The 20,350-nt window shown below is 41.7% G+C and overlaps 1 protein-coding gene across 1 annotated transcript in view; it reads right to left on the bottom strand.

Annotated features, from left to right (window-relative positions):
* C32H10orf67 (chromosome 32 C10orf67 homolog) overlaps nucleotides 1-20,350 on the bottom strand; it is a 157,804-nt gene that overhangs the window by 78,645 nt on the left and 58,809 nt on the right. The window contains exons 5-7 of the mRNA XM_087420748.1: nucleotides 13,885-14,040; nucleotides 7,389-7,536; nucleotides 6,045-6,103 (exon numbers count right to left, since the gene is read on the bottom strand). Of these exons, the coding sequence (XP_087276874.1) occupies nucleotides 6,045-6,103; nucleotides 7,389-7,536; nucleotides 13,885-14,040 (363 nt within the window). The remainder of the gene's footprint in view (nucleotides 1-6,044; nucleotides 6,104-7,388; nucleotides 7,537-13,884; nucleotides 14,041-20,350) is intronic.

The following is a 20,350-nucleotide window of genomic DNA, read 5'->3' as shown; positions in this document are numbered from 1 at the left end:
GCAGAGAAAGAAGATTTGAGATAAATTTTGGAAGCAAAATCTACCAGTGACCAACTAGATAGATGATATGAAGGAGAGAATAGAGAATGACCCTAGATTTGTCATTTGTTGCTCTGGATAGATGGCAATGTCATTAATTTAAAGAAGGAACACAGTAGAGTCCAGATTTGAGAGGTAATGAGTTCAAGTTTTGACACTGAGTTTGATGAACGTGTAAAGCATTTTTTCAGCAACTATTTTAGTGGGCTGATAACCAAGAAGATAAAGATAAACAAGACATAGCTCCTGACCTCAGGGGAACAGATACTCCCAGGTATGAGGGAACACTCAGGGAGCCCCTAATAACCTTAGGGGATGGAAGAGGACTTCCGTCAAAGAAGTGTTCCCAGTGCATGTAACATTGAAATTGAGGATGAGGACAGAGTTGAAATTATGGATGTGGTATTCAGGGAAAATATGACGCAGGAGAGAAAAGTTTGGACGTCACTGGTAAGCAGGTGTACCAGTTATGGGAGAGTCTGAAGTCAGCCACAGAGAAAACAAAAACCAAAAATACATAGAATTCCCAAGAACAGCATTCGAGTGGAAGATGGAGGAGGAGAAGCCACTGACAGATATTGTTTAAGAAGGGATGAAGAAGTGTGTGAAAAATCAGAAGTAAGCCTTGCTCAGAAGGGATCTATGATGTGGGGCGTAGTCCTGTCATATACAGCAGAAAATTCAAGAAAGAAAAAGACTGAAAAGGATTGAGGGCAATATGAATCTCATTATGACCTTATCAGTAGGAAAAACTAGCAGCAGAGGAATAAAGAAGGGTCTGGTAAATACAGATTTCTTTTAAATGATATTTGAAGAACAAGCAATGGTTTCAGGGGTGATCAGGGTCAGTGGACACTACCCAAGATGATGGCTTGACTATGTGGTAGGCTAGAGGGAAATTTCTAAATGCACAAGAGACAAAGAGACTGATGAAGAAGAGGAAGGAAGAGATGGAGTCAGGCAAGTAGGTGGAAAGATGAGTCAGGGCAAAAAAGAATGTCCCATACCATCCATCTCCTGTTCCCCAGCACCCCCCACCCCATCTGATGAAGAGGAGAGAAGGCTAGGCTAGGTAAGCAAAGTGACAGAGAGAGTAAGCGAGTGCAGAAGAGAAAAAAAATCCAGTGTCTGCCATGTTCTCTGTGAATTAGGAAGCAGTGCAGAGGAATGGAGTCTGGGAACTGAGAAAGGTAGTGAAGCTCGGAAGAGCTGTGTTGGGTAGTAAGAAAATGTGCTATTAGCTCCAAGTGAAATGATAGGCAGAGGGAGGCACAGCTGCTCTGGGTGAAAACTCCATACTCTTGCCATGTCACCGAAAGGCAAGGATTGGCTTGTCTCCAATAGCAAAGGACAGTCCCTGGGCAGAGCTGGGGAACAGCGGGGATTGGCCAGATGGGAGCTTCAGAGGGGAGGCAGTGGTGTGGTTGAAGATGTGGGAGGTTGAACAGCAGGTTTTGAGAAAGTAAAGGAATGAGAAGTGGAAGGAAAGAAAAGATTTTGTGTTGAGTCGTCAAACCTTGGTCTGAAAAGAAGCGTCACCAAGTTTCCCATGGGTGTCAATTACCACAAACATCAAAGCCATTAGCCCTGGCCCTTCCAGCCTCCTTGGATCTCCCTCATCAATTATCTCTGCTGTTGTACTTTTACCCTCTCATTCTTCTTTCCATCGACGTCTTTACAAATACTCTAGTTTCACCTTTTAAAAGATTCCTCCCTCAACCCATGTCCCCGCCGACTCCTCCCCTACCTCTCCCTGGCCATCCACAGCCAAACTTCTAGAGAGTTGCCCATGCTCACTGTCTCCACTTCTGCAGTCACCCCACTTCTCAACTGCGTCCATGTTCCAGTAAAATGACTCTCATTAATATTAGCAGGGCCATTTTGTTGCCAAAGCTAATTGTCCAATCTTCCCTTTTTAGCCTTTAGCTTGCCTGGCCTCTGGGCTGCATTTGACATACTGGGAATGGTTCCTTCCTTTTGGAGACTCTCTCTTGCTTGGCTTCTGTGCTATCCACTCTCTTGCTTCTCCCCCTCCTCTCTGGCTGTCCTCATTTTCCTCTGACTGCTACTGAACACTATCCAGCCTTAACTTCTCTCTTTTTGATCTCTGCTGCCTTCAGTCTTCTCAATGACCATAGCTTTTGCTGCCTGATCGTCTCTTGAATTCATCCTTCCCTTTCATCCCCAGTGTCACTGTCCTCATTCTGTTTCAGGACTTGATAGTTTCCCTGTTTATCCAAGTAACTTCTTAAGGGGTGTCTCTGGCTCGGGATTTTCCTCCCTCCTATTCGTTTTCTTTCTGAAACACAAATCCGATCCTGCCCCAACGTTGAAGTCTCCTGATGCGCTCAGAAGGTAATTCAAACCTCTTGGCATGAATAATAATTCCTGTGTCCTTGTGCTCTGCCTCCTGCCACCCCTTGCTCTCACGTACCCTTCAGCTATAGCAAATCACGTGCACCTCTCTTTTGCATGTTTCTGACCCTTCCCACCTCCCCCTCATCCTTTCCTGGCCAACTCTACCCTCTCTTCCAGGGTCAGCTCAGTGTCCTTCCTCCACACATCTCTGATTTCTTACAATCCAGGCTGGGCGTGCCCCCACATGTTCCCACAGCCATCTATGCCGCCCTGCATCCTCAGGCTGATCACACCCTGGTCTGAAATCTCTGACTCCTGGCCTGCCTCCCTTCCAGACGGAAATTCACATTGTGGCCACAGCTGGAATACAGATTCAGCTGTTATTAGATTATTGGCATTTAAACATAAAAGCTACTGAATCCCATAATTCACAGCGCTTAGCCCAGTTAGACGGCAAGAGGCTAGCCTCCCCAGATTCAGTCCCATTTTCAACTTGTATTTAATTGTATCCACAGCTACAAAGGGAGCATGTGACTTACCCAGAGGCTCCGGAGCTCCCTTCCGTTCTTCTGTTTCCTGCTTGCCCCTGCCCCACACCCCAGACTTCCCCTCTTTCTGTCCCAACACAAGTTCTCACTACAGAGTCTCACCAGATCCCCGCCTCATACTCTCGCCACACCATGTGGCAAACAGTTCCACAGACACATCTCACACCGTGTGCATTCACACTGTGTACCCAGCTCCTCCATTCTCTCACCCGCCTGGAAAAATCAGCTCAAGCGAAGGAGTGTGAGATAGGTGTGGAACTATTTGTGGAGGCTTTCTAGAACCTTCCAGGTAAAGCCAGGCATCTCTTCGCTATGTGCCTACTTCTATTGCAGTCCCATTGTCCTAAGGTTTTTGTCTCTCCCTCTAGACTTGATCTCCTCCACAGCAGGGCCATTTGTGGGTGCATCTGTGTGTGTGTGTGTGTGTGTGTGTGTGTGTATAATTTTTCTATCTCAGTAGTAGTGGAGTGCCTGGCACTGAAAGGCACCTAATAAACATTGCTGAATTAACTGATTTAGTGAAGGATATTGGAAACAAATCAGTAAACATTGGCTCATTTGTTCAACAACTGCTGATCTGCTTTCCAGTTGACAAAGCACTTTCGTGTAGATTATCTCATTCTGTCCGCACGGTGAGCCTGTGAGACCCAGGACAAAGGAGGGCAAGGGGCTGGCTCAAGCGGCCATAGTGGCAGAAATGGACAGGAACCCAGGGTTCTAGATCCTTCTACTCAATACCAAATTGTACCTATACACAACGTCTGGGTGGAGTTCCTGTGCATATAAAGAAAAAAAGAAAAGAAAAGAGACAGGATAAAAAAGTGATCAAACTAGGGCTCTGCTATATTTGTCCAGAACAGAGCTGTCAAATAAAAATATAATCTGGGTTGTATACATAATGTTGAATTTCATAGTAGTCTGTTAAAAAGGTAAAAGAAACAGATGAAGTTAATTTTAATAATACATTTTATTTATCCCCATACATATCCAAAATATTATCATTTCAATGTGTAATAATCAATATTAAAAATCATTAGCGAGATGGCTCATCTTTCTTATACTCAGTCTTTGAAATCCAGTGTGTATTTTTTACTCACAGCACATCTCAATTAGGGGGCTAAATTTTCACTGGAAATACTTGATCTGTATTTAGAATGCATAAAATTTACAGACGAAAAAGCAGATTCGCATGCACGGATTATTCAAATTATACCTAAAAATTTTCCAGTAACTGAAACTAGTGTCAGCTTTTACATTTACATTTTAAAAAATTAAAATTAAATATAACTAAATTCAGTTCCTCAGTGGCACTAACCACAATTCAAGTGTCCAATAACCACATGCGGCTGTGGCTACCGCTGGGCAATGCAGACCTCGAAAGCTGAGGCAGCATTTAACTGAAATATTGAAGTTCACACAGGATATAACCAGCCACTCCCAGGGCGTCTTTCTTTCTAATTGGTGGCTTAATGGTGAGATTTTTGGCTTTAATTTCTCATACTCCTCACAGAGAATAGTAGGTTTACACAGCTCATCTCTGCCCGTGACAGTACAGACTGAATAGCTTTAGAAACACTTAAATAAACTGTGATGGTTCCCTTGTAAGGTATTAGGTGAAACTAGAAAGCTGAGACTTCATTTATAACCTCAGAGGTTGACGCCAAGAAGGTTACACTTGCCTGTTCAGAGATTCTGTTGTTATCTCTGTAGGAATGGATTTGCACGCTCGCCATTGCAAATAGGATGGAAGGTCAAGAAAATGAAACCACTTTGGGAAAACCTGTGATGGATTCAGTTATCACGGAAAAAGTCTCCCAACTCTGACCCATCAGAGTAACCATGTCTTTAAAAAATAGTTCTTGAAAGCAATTTTATCTAAAACCTAAGAACACCCCAAACTGCAAAATCAGGTTGAAATCTGAACCTAAACTTAGGCACCTGTGGCGACTGAGCTCTGGAAACGCGGCTAGTGTGACTGAGGAACTGAATTTTTAATTTTATCTCATTTTAATTGATATTCATTTATAAATTGAATCCCAATTCAGTTAGTGGAAAGCATTTATGTTTATGTGGAATAATTCGGGGATTTAAATCCACTTTTTCATGTGTAAATTTTATGAACTCTAAATACATTCTCATTCTATGAATCACTCAAAGAGGTTTTTTTTTTGGCTGGGAAAGACCCTGAGCTAACATCTGTTGCCAATCTTCCTCTCTCTCCCCCCACCTTCCCAAAGTCCCAGCACACGGTTGTATATCCTCGTTGTAAGTCTTTATGGTTCTTCTATGTGAGTCGCCACCACAGCATGGCAACTGACAGACGGGTGGTGTGGTTCCTCGACTGGGAACCCAACCCAGGCCGCTGAAGTGAAGCACCAAACTTTAACCACTAGGCCATCAGGGATGGCTCATTCCAAGAGTATTTTTAAGCATGCCAGGGACTGTGCTCAGCACCTGGAACACACCAGAGACAGAGAGAGTGTAGTCTCTGTCCTCGTGGGGCTTACGGTACAGCAGGGAGGGCTGACCGTCACAGAAGAGTGTTTGGAGACCTAAAATAGGGGCGGTCTGGAGAGCTAAGAAAGCAAAAAGCAGGAGAGCCCAGCCTGTGTGTGGAGGGCGGGAACCACTGTGGTCCTGCTGCATCGGATGCGCTAGGAAATCTTGATCTTCGTGATACCAAGAGCTCCCTGTTCTAACTGCGGATTTCCTGAATAACATAAACCCAGTTCACTCATATACACAAAAATGAACACAAACCAACCATCTGATCTGAAAATATAACTGCTCACTCTTAATAATATCATTTTCCCACAAGCACATCTTCAGACTGCCTGTGTCATATAATTTCTTCACTCCTTATGATAAGCAAGGCAGACACTCAGTTATTGCAAATAAAAGAGGTATCTATAGATTAATTCATTTTCAAGACGGAATCCTTATCCATTACGAGACCCTATCCAAATAACGGGAGAGACTAAATATAAAAATCGACTTTTCTCTGCATTACAGGACAAGCGAGACACAGCGTTATGTCACCAGTGGTGCTGATATTTCAATTTAAAGGAGTCATTCAACAATGTAAAAAAGTTACAGTACCCTTTGAATAGTTTTATGATCCTTTTCTGCCTTCTCTTTCAGACTTATAATTTCATCTTCTGTAAACAAAAGGAGAGAGAGACCAACCATGAAATTACAAGCTTCTGCCCCTGTATTCAAACCGCCTGCTCCAGGGCAGGGCGGACACCGCTGGCAGGGGCGGTGGACGCGAGTCTTAGCAGGACTGTGACCTTCACAACTGCCCTTGACATTCACAGCCCTCCACCCGCTGTTCAGACGGCTGGTCAGATAGGGATTAAGAACTAAGTTCAAGATCCAAGTGTGGCTGAGGGCTGAAACCTTTTCATGGATACTAGCAGTGGACATTTCTTGCTGTTAGTCACAGCCAATACAACGTGCTTTAGCAGCTGGCACTTTCGGACTCGGTAAGAACTACTAAAACCTGAAAAAGCATTATAATACCACAACGGAAGAGAAACGAAACTACACTGGCATGGTGTTATTTTATATTCAAGGGATATTGTCATAGATCTGATTTTATCAATGTTTTGCTGTAAATTTTTTATTGCTTATTCATTGCTTTTCATACTGCAGATTAAGGACAACACTATATAATTAACATAAATACAAAGATAACAGTAAGTGAAAAAATACTTCAAGGCAATCTAACTTGGGTGATGTAAATGCAACTTTTACCAATGTCTATGGTATGTAAACAAGGGAGTATAAAGTACACAAAGGAAAATTTGTACTTATAATTTGTACCCAAAACTGAAGATAATTAAGTAGTAAGTAGTACTGTATTTTCCTGAAGGTAAAACTCCTGTTTCTCCGCAAAGCATACTCCAATATGTATGCAAAGTATTTAAATGTTACAAATTTTAGATAATCAATTAAGCATATGAAACAAATCAACGAAAGTTTCTATCTGTTTATAATATTTCTAAGTGAAACAGAGCACTGATTAGCACATTTTTTCAAAGGCCAATGCTTGGCTTAAAAAACACCCTGACTTAGAAGGGAGTTCGGGGCTGGGCACAAGGGGTGAAGGGGGGCATTTATATGGTGACTGACAAATAATAATGTACAACTGGAATCTCACAATGTTATACACTGTTATGACATCAAAAACAAAAACAAAAACAAAACAAAACAAAAACCACCCTGAGTCAAAATATCGTGGCTTAGGATCATACCCACAAATACACCCTCTGTCCCAAGCAAGGAATGTATCTTAAATAAAAATCAAAGATAGCTATCAAACTGACCTTTTAAATGTAAGTTACCAAACAAATCTATGTTTGGAAAAAGACAAACGTGGCTATGAGTTTTACGAAGTGCCCAATGTATAGATTTTTCTCAAAAATGACTTTAAAATGTTACCTAATTCTGAATTTTCTTTTAGATTGAGTTGGATTTCTTCTTCGAGTTCTGAAACGACTTGAAGCAGTCTCTCGTTTTCCACTTTATAGTCCGAAACTTCCTTGTCTAGAGTCAGTTTTGCAGGGCTGGTATCTCTGATAAAAGAGTCCTGAAAGATGGGGAATTCCATATTTCTAAGCAGGGAGCCAAGGATTTAAATATGCAACTCGAGACAATACAGATACAGAAGAGCTATCATATAATTTTCTGAATTCTATTACACACTTATAATATGAATAGTAAAAAGGAAGGAGACTAAACAGAGCTTGCTGGAAGAAAGGCTGCAGTACCTTCTGTACAAAGCCCACAGCACATGGGGACATTTTATTGACAGGAATAATGCATAGCATACTGTTTGTGTGCCCTCATCATTCAGGTCAATTCATTATGGAGGCTGTGTCCGGGGAGGCAGCTGGGCCCCTCCACCCACACTTCCCTCTGTGTGTGTGTGAAGTGCTGTCCGCCCGTAACTAGGCAGGCTGGGGAGACCGCGGACGGGCAGCGCCAGGGGGTGGTGAAGTGCATGGCTGAGGAGGGGGGCTTGTTGCCTTTGTGGCATTTCCCAGTGTCAGCGCTGCCAGTGTCATGAGGAGCACATCACATGTCAAAGTGGTGACGTTTTCAGGCTGGGAGCCGCATGGAGTCCATCAGGCACACGGATATCCACACAGTTGGTTTTCTGCTGGGCGGAGGAGCCACCCAGAGGCAATTCATATTCTGAACATTAACATGGCTTTGCATGCCTGTCACACTGGGACTGTGCAGGCGATTAATGCTATTGAAGACCTCGGCTTACATCTCTATGCGAACAGTGATTACCTTGTAAGGAGGTTTCAGGATAACTTACAACAAAAGACTTTAAAGTTATAGTTTTAGTAAAGCAAACTCATTTACATTTTTATTATGTGCGTCTTTTGTTTAAATCTTGCCACGTCCATTATGGGAGAGGCTTTTTCTTACGCACTGGAAGCTTATTGGGACCGCTCCTCTTCTTTTCTTCTTCTTCTTCTTCTCTGTTTCAAAGCTATTGAAAACATCTGAATATACTTGCTTATGGCTGTCTAGATTTTACTGCCACGTTTTAAAAAAAATTAAGATGTAATGGATTGGGGAAGTTGGTGCAGAACTTTATTCTTCCTGAGGGTACGATACTCAACTGATTATGCAGTCTCAAAATATGAAAGAGTATGCTTAAAAGTCATTTTATTATTATGCGAAAAGTGAAAGAAGGTTCTATATGCCTTGCTTCAAAATTAATATAGACAATAGAAATACTTTTGAACTTTAATCTTGAGATGAGTGATAACCTATTCTTTTTGCAGTAATGCCGTGATTGCAAATGCACAAGAATAAAATCTCCCCTCAAAAGCAAAACCTTCCTCCCAATATACTGGTTTCCTTTTGAAATCATACTTTTATTTAACTTTAGAAATATCTGGAAATAAATTATTAAAATGTTTTCCTCTGTGATCATAATGGTTCAAAAGAAAAATAAGTGGCTACGATGTTTCATAGTACATTAATAAACCCTTAAAAAACAAGTGACTTGCTAAGGAAGTTACATCAAAGTTAATTTTTAAAATAATGTTAAATTTTGCACTAAACCCAATACAAATCTTCACAATTTTGACTCATCATTCCATTTCAATTATTTGAGTCCAATTCATTCTTAATTAATGAAAACTAACAAATCTAATAATTAATAAACAACACTTTTCTTACTAAGGGAGGAATCCCCATCATTAATTGCTTGTCCCATAGGTTCAATCTGAGACCATCACAGAATGTACTTATAGACTAAAAAGGCTTTTAAAAGACGAGCAAACAAACAGATATTTGCCTTTATAGGCTTAAGCACACATTTCCTAACAGTAGCAGAATATGAACATCCACAGCAGATTACATGAGCACCCATGATCAGAAACTAAACAGGAACTATTTGAATTAATCAGGTGACGTGTAAAATTTATAAGTGGTAGCAGCTAATACTTAAGTGCGTTTTCTAAAAATCTCATATAAAAGCAGAAAACCAGGAAAGCTTATTCAACTCAGGGATTTTTTCTCCCTGAGGAGGAAAAATATCCATCCACAGCCCCTGCTCTGGTGAGGTTAACCTTTAGCTCTGTCCCCACCATCTGTCAGCTGCAGGAACTGCAAGTAATTAACTATTCATTCTCCCACAGCAATGAGGGCACTCATTAGCAAAATGAACAAAGAGAGAGTTCTGGGCGGCTACGGTCATCTGTTACACTCTGAGTGGCAGGTTTTGTGATGGTGTTCCTTCTACCATCTGCCGACACCACTAGTTTTGGCTTACTTAAAGCACGAGACTTCTTTAAAATAAACTGCATTGATAAACCAAGGTTAAGAAGGATGGAGATCATTAAAAGGCAGTTAACTGGATGTAGCTATTTAAAGCCACATTATAGTTAAAGAGAGAATGTGTGTGATCCATGATCATTCCGGGATTTTAAATTTACAAAGGAATTTGCCAATTCAAACTTTTTCTATCATGTTGGGAAAACTAGGACTTCAGGGGGCGGCTTATGCACTATTTCTCTTGTGAACATTCATAAGATGTGCAGAATCACTGTTCCCAGGTTTCAGAATTCCAAACTGATCTTGAAAGAATCATTTCTGAAAACTGGTCTACTCTAGAGCCTTGCTACTCAAAGTGTGGTCCACGGACCAGGAACCTCAGCATCACCTTGGGGCTTACTGGAAATGCAGAATCTCAGGCCCCAGCTCAGACATACTATCCAAATCTGTATCTTACCAAGAGCTGCGGGCGACTCATATGCACAATGAAGTCTGAGGAATATTGTTTAGAGCACTGCATGTGCCCTCTCAGCCATCTTCCTTCTGCCATATTGGTGTCTCAATTCTGCAGGCTCCATGTACAGGCCTCGGACATCTCAATTTGACACTAGTGGTGGAGTAGGGTTCTGATGCATGCCCATGCCGCGTGACAGTCACGGAGAAGAGCAGGTGCTTCCCAGTGAGTGACAACCAGGAAAGTGGCACACTGGGGCCATGCAGCCCTGCAGAGCTGCCACTCTTGAATGACAGCTCTGTTTCAGAGCTGTCAGCAACAAGCAGTTATGTTCACCTATAGGGGGTGCGTGGGGGATGGTTGCACAGCTTGTTCATTTTGGGGTAAGAAAGAATAGTGAAAAATCTCTCAAAGTGACAACTTCAATTGCAATTAAAACATATATGTGCATGTGCGCGCACATACTCTAATGGGCTAGCGACCTCCTTTGGCAATTCTCAAGGGGGTTTATCCACGTACAGCACGACACTCTGAAAACTACAGTGATATGCAGTAAAGTCACAATGGCTTCCTACAGAACTAAACCTAAAAAGAAGTTCAGCCTTTGAATAAAATTGCTTTCTAGAAAATTCAACATCAAGGATGCTCTCACCTGGAGAGACCAGGCTACTGTAACTTGAAAAGCTTCCTTTTCTAACTTCCGTTTTGTTATAAACATAATTTAAACTAGCTCTTTATTAAACTTTCCCTTTCCTATCCTCTTGTCAGATTTCTCTTAAAACAGCCCAGGAGAGACATTTTGACTACTTATTAACTCTAAAGCTATTTGCATAATTTAACTATCAGTAAGAATAAACTAGGGTGTTTCCCTATTGTTTATTTCAAGTTTTCTCAAGTTATTTCCATTACTACTTTGAAAGTTTCTCCAAACTGTTTTCCAAATCTAATTTCAGATACTTGGTCTCAAGTTTTTTTATACCACTAGAGGGAGCAGTTGTATAAGATGAAATTGCAAATAAAAAAAGAAAGTACATCTTCTAGAACCCAAGTGGCATGGAGTTTTACAAAAGCTTCTTCTGACAAGATTAAAAAAAGTATTTTGTTACAGGTTTATTTTATGTAACCCATGATCTGCTTTTGCGACATTCACGTCCCTGTCCCTGAAACGTACACCGGTACCGCTCTGCATTAAGGCAGGAGACCAGGGCCGTATGTTTTGCTGGGGTCCTAAGGAGCCGGGAGAAACGTTATACAGCCGGTTCATCAGGAGTATTCCACCTTCCTCAAATCTTAGGGTCTTTACAGAAATTTTGATGTGGTCTTCTGGGGACAAATTATAGTGGGGTAACCAGGGTATTCAGAATGCCATCCTGAAGCAGAAACCACCCTGCTTATACAAGAGCAGGGTGGAGCCTCTCACTGTCCCTCGTCTTCTCAAAGCCACTGCCATCCTGGTTCTTTCCCCAGGACGTCCACTGGGACCAGTTAACGGGCTGAGAACACTTAGCGGTGTCAACATTACAAGAAAGACTTCATGTTTTACGTGTAAGGAACTCAATTACCGAACTGGGATGTTCTCAACAGTCCCGAAGTCTGTTCAGTGCATTTCATGGAATGTACACCAGACAGTGATAAAGACTTGTGTATGTCCTCATAATGATAACTAGAATTTATATACTTATCTTTCTTCAAAGAACTCAAAGCAATTCACATTCAACACAACAGGTATCCTCCTCATCACTCTCTTCCTTAGCTAGGCAGGTATCACTCTCCATTTCACAAATGGGAAATAAATGGGTCAAAACTGCCTTGCCCATCTATGCTGGGTACCTTTGGCCAAGGCGGAATTAAAAGCCAAAACTATGACAGTTTTTCAGCCTTTTCTATTAAATTATTTTCTCCAAAAAATAAGCGTAGATGTAGACCCAGGAAAAGGTTAAAGAAAAGTAAGTGCTGGGGCCGCCAGGTGGCGCAGCGGTTAAGTGCGTGCGCTCTGCTGCTGGCGACTGCGTTCGGTTCCCAGGTGCGTACCTATGCACCGCTTGTCAAGCCATGCTGTGGCGGCGTCGCGCATAAAGTGGAGGAAGATGGGCACGGATGTTAGCTCAGGGCCAATATTCCTCAGCAAAAAGAGGAGGATTGGCATGGATGTTAGCTCAGGGCTGATCTTCCTCACAAAAGAAAAAAAGAAAAGTGCAAATACTGGATGTACTTCCTCTTCCAAGACAATCAGACATGTAAAAAGAATTAATATTCAAAGTTATTAGATCTATGCTAATAACACTTAATACTATATTACTCAGAAGATGCTCAGATTTTTTTTTAGAACATAAAGAACATAAAGAACAAAGCTTTTTTTTAGAAAAAAGCAAACATTCCTTCCCCAGTTTTAAACAAAGTCCTTTAGAATGCGGCACATTCAATTTCTTGTCTGTTCTAACTTTGGAGTTTTAAATAAGAATAGGAGTGTGGGATTTAGACACACCATAGATGGCACTTAAAGGGACCAGCAACCCCCAGTGCTTCTTCCAAGTGTTAAGAATTTGATGTATAACTTCTCAGACTTTTTCTATATATGCGTGTCAATATTTGTGTGTATATATACATGTATTAATGTACATTATACATTATAATAATATACATTATAATTATATAAATATACATTATAATAATATAATCTATTGGAATAATATAATCTATATACATAAATTACAACCTTTAATTCTACTCCAGAGCATTAAGCTCCACCACCTTATGTGGGCTTTGGATTCAGCTGACCACTGTTGTTCTCATGCTGTCTTCACCATTTACGAGCTGTGTGCCTGGGGGAAGTTCCTTAACCACTCTGTCTCTCCTTCCTCATCTGTAAACTGAGCTGAGATGAGAAGAGGCACCATTGATGAGGCACTTGCTGCCTGCTGGTTGATATCCAATAGATTGTTATTCTCCAGCCCCTCTGCTAGCCTCTCCTACTCAAACCATCAGCTTCTTGCTCCTAGAACCTAATAATAAAAACCCCTCTATGGCTCTAGAACTGTGGTTGGGTCGGGATGGTGGCTCAGAGCTGACTTGAGATGAAAATGAACTGGTTCTCAGGGTCCACATTTTCCAGAATCCTTAAAATTCTCCTCCTGGACAGGAGGGTCGGCTTTCTGCTTTCTCTCTTTCCATTTTTGTTCCCATCAGTCCTTTGAGCATTAAGGCAGCTCCTGGCCCCCATTGCACCAAGGAAAACTGGGGGAAAACCCTTGGAGAATTTTCCTTCTTGACATTTCTACTGAGATCATCCTCTTGCCAGTTGGCTTCTTGGAAGCCTGTGACTTGGGGAGATTGCTTAGTGTCTTTCAAACTATTGAGACTGCAAAAAAGGATGGTAGTCTTTGAATTAAAACAAAAATCTATTTGCGTGTTCCTCTAGAGTGGGAAATTTTTTCAGTGGGAGATAGGTTATTTTCTTGCTGTTACAAAGAAAAATTGAGAACAATTATATTGCTCCTATTTATAACTTATTAATGGGTTTTCTAGAATATGCTATTGAGCAAAAAAAGGTGGGACTGGTTTATGTTGTGGAGAGATGCCCAAGATATATCAACTATATTTCCTTTATTCCTAATCTAAGCTTTTAGACAGTTATATGTTTATTTAAATATATTAAAATGAATTATTCTTTGCTTTGACACTTACAAATTTTTGAAATCTAAATTCTTCGTATTGTTCTAGTTCTTCTTTTAATTCCTTAATAATTTCTTCTTTCTCCTTCAGTTTTCTTAACAAAATATTCATTTTGACAGTCGTTGAGTCTTGCACAGAAGTCTTCTCTTCTTCCACCTCAAAAAATTGCTGGGGAGAGAAAGCAGCATGAAAAATCAGACACTAAGCTGGTACCACCAAAAACCATTCCATGTTTTATTTAAACTACTGTCTTGCAAGTTATTTTATTTTTGTAACTTGCACACAATTTTTAGCAAATAACCATATTTATATTGAACCATATGCTCAAGTCTCCTGGAATATAGCACAGTATCATCCTATAACACAAAGCATATTGTATTACTCGAACTGCATCAGCCATGCAAATAATAATAATGGTAAACCTTAATAGTAAATTCACATCATGATTGTGAATTTCTTCAATCTTCCTCTAGAAAAGAAGAGAGCAAAAATTTGAATATGCAAAAAAAGGGAAGTAAACTTCAGTGATGCAACGAATTCCCTCAATGGCTTGGAATGGAGATGTGGAAAGAAACAAATACCATTTCTTTTATTTATTTTTTTTTTTGGTGTAGAAGACTCGCCCTGAGCTAACAACCATTGCCAATCTTCCTCTTATTTATTTATTTATTTTTGCTTGAGTAAGATTAGCCCTGAGCTAACATCTGTGCCAGTCTTCCTCTATTTTGTATGTGGGTCGCCAGCTCAGCATGGCTGAGGAGTGGTGTAGGTCTGAGCCTGGGATCTGAACTCATGAACCTGGGCCGCCGAAGTGGAGAGTGCGGAACTTAACCACTAAGCCACTGGGCCGGCCCCAACAAGTACCATTTCTTGACAGCCTGTTGTAAGCATTCAGGTGCTTCCCTATACGTAGTCATTACCCTGAAGAATTGTATCACAAAACCAAAACATGTAAGAAATGTTTAAAAAATGGATGCTGTTTCTTAACTTCCAGCATATAAAAAATCTCATTTTCAACACTGATACAGAAAAGCATATTGTCCATTTTGGACTCGTTTGGGAATTATGGAAGAATTATTTTATTTTTATTGTTTGTTCATTGCAAATACATTTGGGCACATGTACATACAGGAAATAGAGTAAAACCTAATCAGATCTGCCAATATGCTTAATATCATATTTCAAAGAGTTAGATTTGCAGACTAAAATTATTCTAATACCATATGATGAATACCGGTAGATTGAGAAGAATAATATTATATTGAGGTAGAATTATGGGTCAAGCTGGGAACATAACATTGATATAGTCTACACAGCCCTAATGAAAAAATCAGTATATGAATATCCAGTAGAATTAAAAAGTGAAAATAGAAAAATCTATATGACAATATTAGCTTTTTAAATTGGGTGACTTTTTAAAAAAATTTATTGAGGTCATAACAGTTTATAACATTGTGAAATTTCAGTTGTACATTACTATTTGTCAGTCACCATATATATGTGCCCCTTTACCCCTTATGCCCACCCCCCAACTAAATTGGGTGATTTCTAAAGAAGAATATTGATTATGTAGATCTATTCTTTACATCTATTCTTATCTATGTCTACAGCGCAAACGCTGTAGAGGCCAAAGCACATTATCCCTCTAGTGCCCTGGGTGTTAAAACACCGGGCATCTGAATTTCACCAGGTCCAGAGTTCACCATCTCGCTGTCATCCTTTCTGCCTCCCCCCATTAACAGCAGCACAAGCCAGAAACCCATTTTCTGTCGTTTCAAGCCCCTTCTTCTCCCTCACTGACTCACCAAATCTGTTCAATCTACCCCCAAATCTCTCCCGAGCCCATCCCCTCCTTCACTGTTCCACGGTCTTTGTCATTGCCTTGTTCCCTTGCCCGACTGTAACAGCCCCTTAACTCGCCTCCCTGCCCTCCTTTTGTCCTCTCCAACTAATCTCCACACTGTGACCGAAAGGATGTCTCTAAAATGCAAGTCTCCCCATCTCCTACTCCCTTAGCATGGTGCACAAAATAGCATCCTTCGTGATCTGCTGCAGCCAGCTTACCTGGCCGATCAGTACTGACACTCAGCACGTGATTTCTCAGAAGCACCATGCTGCCCCAGCTCTCTACGCCTTTGCACTTGGAGTTCCTAGCCCACCTAACGAGCTCCCACTTGTCAATCTAGCAGAATGGCATTAGAGTTGGATAGCCTGCGTCTGCAGATCAGCTCTGTCACTTAGTAGCTTTGTGACCCTGAACAAGTTGCTTAAACCCCCTGTGCCTCCGTTTTATTATCTGTAAAACGGGAAAAATAATGATAGTACCTGAATTGTCATGAGAATTAAATACGATAATGCACGTAAACAATTTTGAACAGTGTCTATAACACAATCAACCCAAAAAGTATTATATCTTAACTCTCAAAAATAAATATTTATTATTATTGTTACTGTTTGTCATTCACACCCAGGTGCCAGCTGCTCTGGGAAGCCTCTCTCTTCTCCTCTCCTGCCCACTGGCCTTCCACTGCTGTGTTCTTTCTATATCTTCTCAACACGCTTCTTGGGTCACTTTGTTTATTTTTTGTTTATTTGCTCACAAATTTTTGTGTTCTGAATACAATAGATTTATTTTACTCTTAAAAAACAGCAAAACAGGGGGCTGGCCCCATGGCCTAGTGGTTAAGTTCGGCACGCTCCGCAGCAGCAGCCCAGCTTTGGTTCCTGGGCACGGACCTACACCACTCATCTGCAGCCATGCTGTGGTGGCGACCCACAGACAAAATAGAGGGAGACTGGCGCAGATGTTAGCTCAGGGCAATCTTCCTCCAGCAAAAAAAGAAAAAAAAGCCCAGCAAAACAAAGATGGTTCTGACAGGTTGGCCAAGTCATCTGCTTTATAACCTGACATCTCCTTGACAACATGACCCCCAGGAGCTCACTGAAAATCCCACCAGCATCTGTGCTGAGATTCTGCACACATTCGGTGGGGCCCGAGCCAGCCAGCCTCGAGGAGGGGCTCAGCCTCTCTGGACTTCAGTGCAGGGAGGGTCACAGTTCTTTGGAAGAACAAGAAGTTTCATTTTTGACATTTCAAAAAATAATTGTGTGGCCCAAACACGTTGGATTCCTCTCTCTTCATCTCCAGGAATGTTCCTAATGTTTATTGAATGAGCTGGACTCCAGAGGAGATAAGCGGAGAGCAGTTTTGTCTCCACCACCCCTCGCAGTCTGGTTTCCTGGCTCACATTTCTTGCCGTCTAGAAGAACTCTCAAGAAAGCGCCATGGCTTTTTCTTTTTTAACTCTTAGATAACAACGAAATCAGATAAAGCAAAGAAAGATAGGAAGAAAGCAAAAGCCAAACACAAAAACAAGAACAAAAACCTCCAAATCCCAGTGCAGCCTACTTTTACCCATCAAAACTCCTGTCCTCCCCCAGCTCTGGCCTCCCTGAGACATGGCAGCCTACAGGAAAGGAGAAGGGTTGAACCTGGCTTCCTTTTCTAGTATCTGTAGACTTGTTGAAACACCAGTGTATCTAGTGAAGTTGCTGTGAAGGTATTTTTCATGTGAGATTAACATTTAAATCAGTAGACTTTGAGTAAAGCAGATTATTCTCTGCAGTGTGGGTGGGCCTCATCCAATCAGTTGAAGGCTTTCAGAGAAAGATTGAGTTCCCCAGAGGAAGAGGGAATTCTGTTAGCAGACTGTTTCTGGACTTGAGCTGTAACATCAACTCTTCACTGGGTCTCCAGGCTGCCAACCTACCTTGCACCTGCTGGCACACCTTGCAGATTTCAGACTTGCCAGCCCCTATGATCGCATGAGCCAATTCCTTAAAATAAATCTCTCTCTTTTTCTTCTCTCTGTGTATGCACACACCCTATTGGTTCTACTTCCCTAAAGAATCCTGAGTAATACAATATCTGCATCTAAAGACCATAAGTTCCCACCAACACCTCCAATTCCAACTCAATACCACAGTGTTCATTACAGCCCATCCGCTTTCCATAATATAACCCCCTCACTGGCAGTAAGAAAACTGGCTCAGAGATGCTCAGTGCACTGATGTATTTGCTCGATCCTCTCCTCATATACCCCATCTCCTGACCACGCTGTGCTGCTGAGAGCTCGGCTCTGATGCAGAGAATGAGGAGGGGAAGGAGGCAGGAGCAAGTCTGTAGTCTTTTAATTCACAATGGCAAAAAAATTTTCTTTTGGATTTTAATTCCTTTGGTCTTGCAAGAAGAATTAATATTTGTATTTTAACTTTTCCTTTGGCATGTGAAAGCAAGAAAAGGTTAACATTCAAATCTGGGGAATAACTGTTGTCTTTTTATTATTAGAATAATTTTATGATGTCATTTTACCTCACGGGGAAAACCTCCTTATAGACAATGTTGGACAACAGAGGTGGCCATAATCTGAGGTGAGAAATAGACTAGGAAGTAAATTCTCAGTATTGGATTACAAAGTGACTTTGGAGTTAAATGTAAATAATGCACTTTTCTAACTTAATGCTGAGTCTTCTGGGGCACCAGTGGTCTCAGGATCCCCAGAGGAGCAGTGGTTGGTGTTGGGGGGCTGCAGCATGAAGGTGGGAGCAGGGTTTTCCTCTCCCCTAAGGCTCAGACACACATCTAGTTGATCATAGGCTAAATGGTTAAGTCCAACGTGTTAAGAGAAGAAGAAAAATCCACAGAATGTTGTTCCCTTCCATGTGGAGTGATGTCCTCCACTCGGTTATCTGACTATGACCTTGAAGAAAAAACTCGGCCACATCTTAACCATCCTCTTCCTTTTCCCTTTCTCTTTGCGGCAAGCACACGCTCGGCCCAGCAGGAAGAGACCTGCCCAGCCCATGGCTGCCTGTGACGGGAGTTAAGTCTGCCAAACTCTGGGGTTTAGCACTGGGTAGCCTGTTTTATCAGTGAAAGATCTCCATCTGCTGGCTCCCTGACTTTATTTTTCAGCTGGTCCAGAACCTGCGTGGGGAAGAGAGGTATTATTTATCGAGTCTCATAAGCATTCCAATAATATTTGTCTTTCATGGCTGCAAATCGAAGCACATCATGAGAACTACTTAGAATTCTACAATGATTCTTTGATGTCTTTGAGATAAAATACAAATTCCTTAACTTCATTTGCCTGTATCACCTCTCACCACGTTCTCCAGCCCTCTGGCCTTCCAGCCATACCAAATGACTTGCAGCTTCATCACTGTGCCTTGCACCTTAATGCCTTTAAGCTGTCAAATGGGCCACTTCCCTGTCTGCCTCCCATCTTCCCTCAGCTTGCCAAATATTCATCATCCTTCAAGGCTTAGTTCAGGAATCACCTCCTCTTGAAAGTCTTCCTTAACTATTCTCCCTAATCCCCAGCAAGAGTTTGCACCCAGGTGCAAACCTCTATTATGGACTGTAATTGCCGAGTATCTTATCTCTCATGACCACTAGATTATGAACAACTTGAGAACAAGGACTGCTTTTGTTTCTGCTACAAAATCAGACAATGGGTGGATGAATAAACAATGGGGCGAAAGAACAGTTAAACCCTCAACATCATGCATTGCCTTTGTTCTAGAAGTTTTTACTGGGCACTCAAGATCGATTTCCAGTACCATGGCGCAGGTCAAGTTCTCTCAGCACCTTCCTTGGTTATATTCAGCCCTCTATTCAATAAACATTTGCCAAATACCTATGATGTGCCAGGCCCTCTGCGAGGAGCAGAGTACAAAGATGAATAGAACTCAGTCCCTGGTCCACGGGAACAAAAAGTCTAGTGTAGAGACCATTCCATCAATGGGTAATTGTGATACAATTCAGTGTGTCAATTATCCAGGAAAGAAAGAGCATTCCAGCAAGAAGGGACATTATGTGAAAATACCAGGGAGGTGACTAATAACTTGAGGTGTGCAGAAGGAGGCAGGTGACTGCAAGTAGCTCAGTATTGCTGGAGGGTGAAGTTTTTGCCAAGAAGTGGAAAGAGATAAGAGTGGAGAGATGTAAGGGCCTTCTGGGCCATGCTAAGGGCTTGACATCATCTTACAGGTATGGAGGAGATGCTGAAGGGTTTTAAACAGGGGCAGGATGTGATGGGATTTGTGTTTTGAAAGACCTCTCACTTGACTGGGCAGACAACAGACTTAAGGAGACCAGATGGGATAAGGAGGTAACAGCCACAGGCCAGGCAAGCCATGCTGACTGCCTGAGCTAGTTCAGTGGCATGACAATGAGGATGGATTTAGGAGGTAAAAACTGGCAGGATTTGATGGCTCACCAAATATAAGGGTGTATTTGTTATCTGTGCTGTGTCACAGTTTTACCACAAACCCAGTGGCTTACAACACACACACGTATTATCTCACAGTTTCTGGGGGTCAGGAGTTCAGGCATGAACTAGGTGGGTCCTCTGCTTAGGGGCTACAAGGCTGCAAGCAAAGTGTCGTCTGGGGCTATGGTCTCATCTGAGGCTCG

Source organism: Ceratotherium simum, chromosome 32, assembly GCF_057802395.1.
Source record: "Ceratotherium simum simum isolate JZ-2026a chromosome 32, ASM5780239v1, whole genome shotgun sequence".
NCBI classification, from domain to species: Eukaryota; Metazoa; Chordata; class Mammalia; order Perissodactyla; family Rhinocerotidae; genus Ceratotherium; species Ceratotherium simum.
This window is presented reverse-complemented; position numbering and strand designations above follow the sequence as displayed.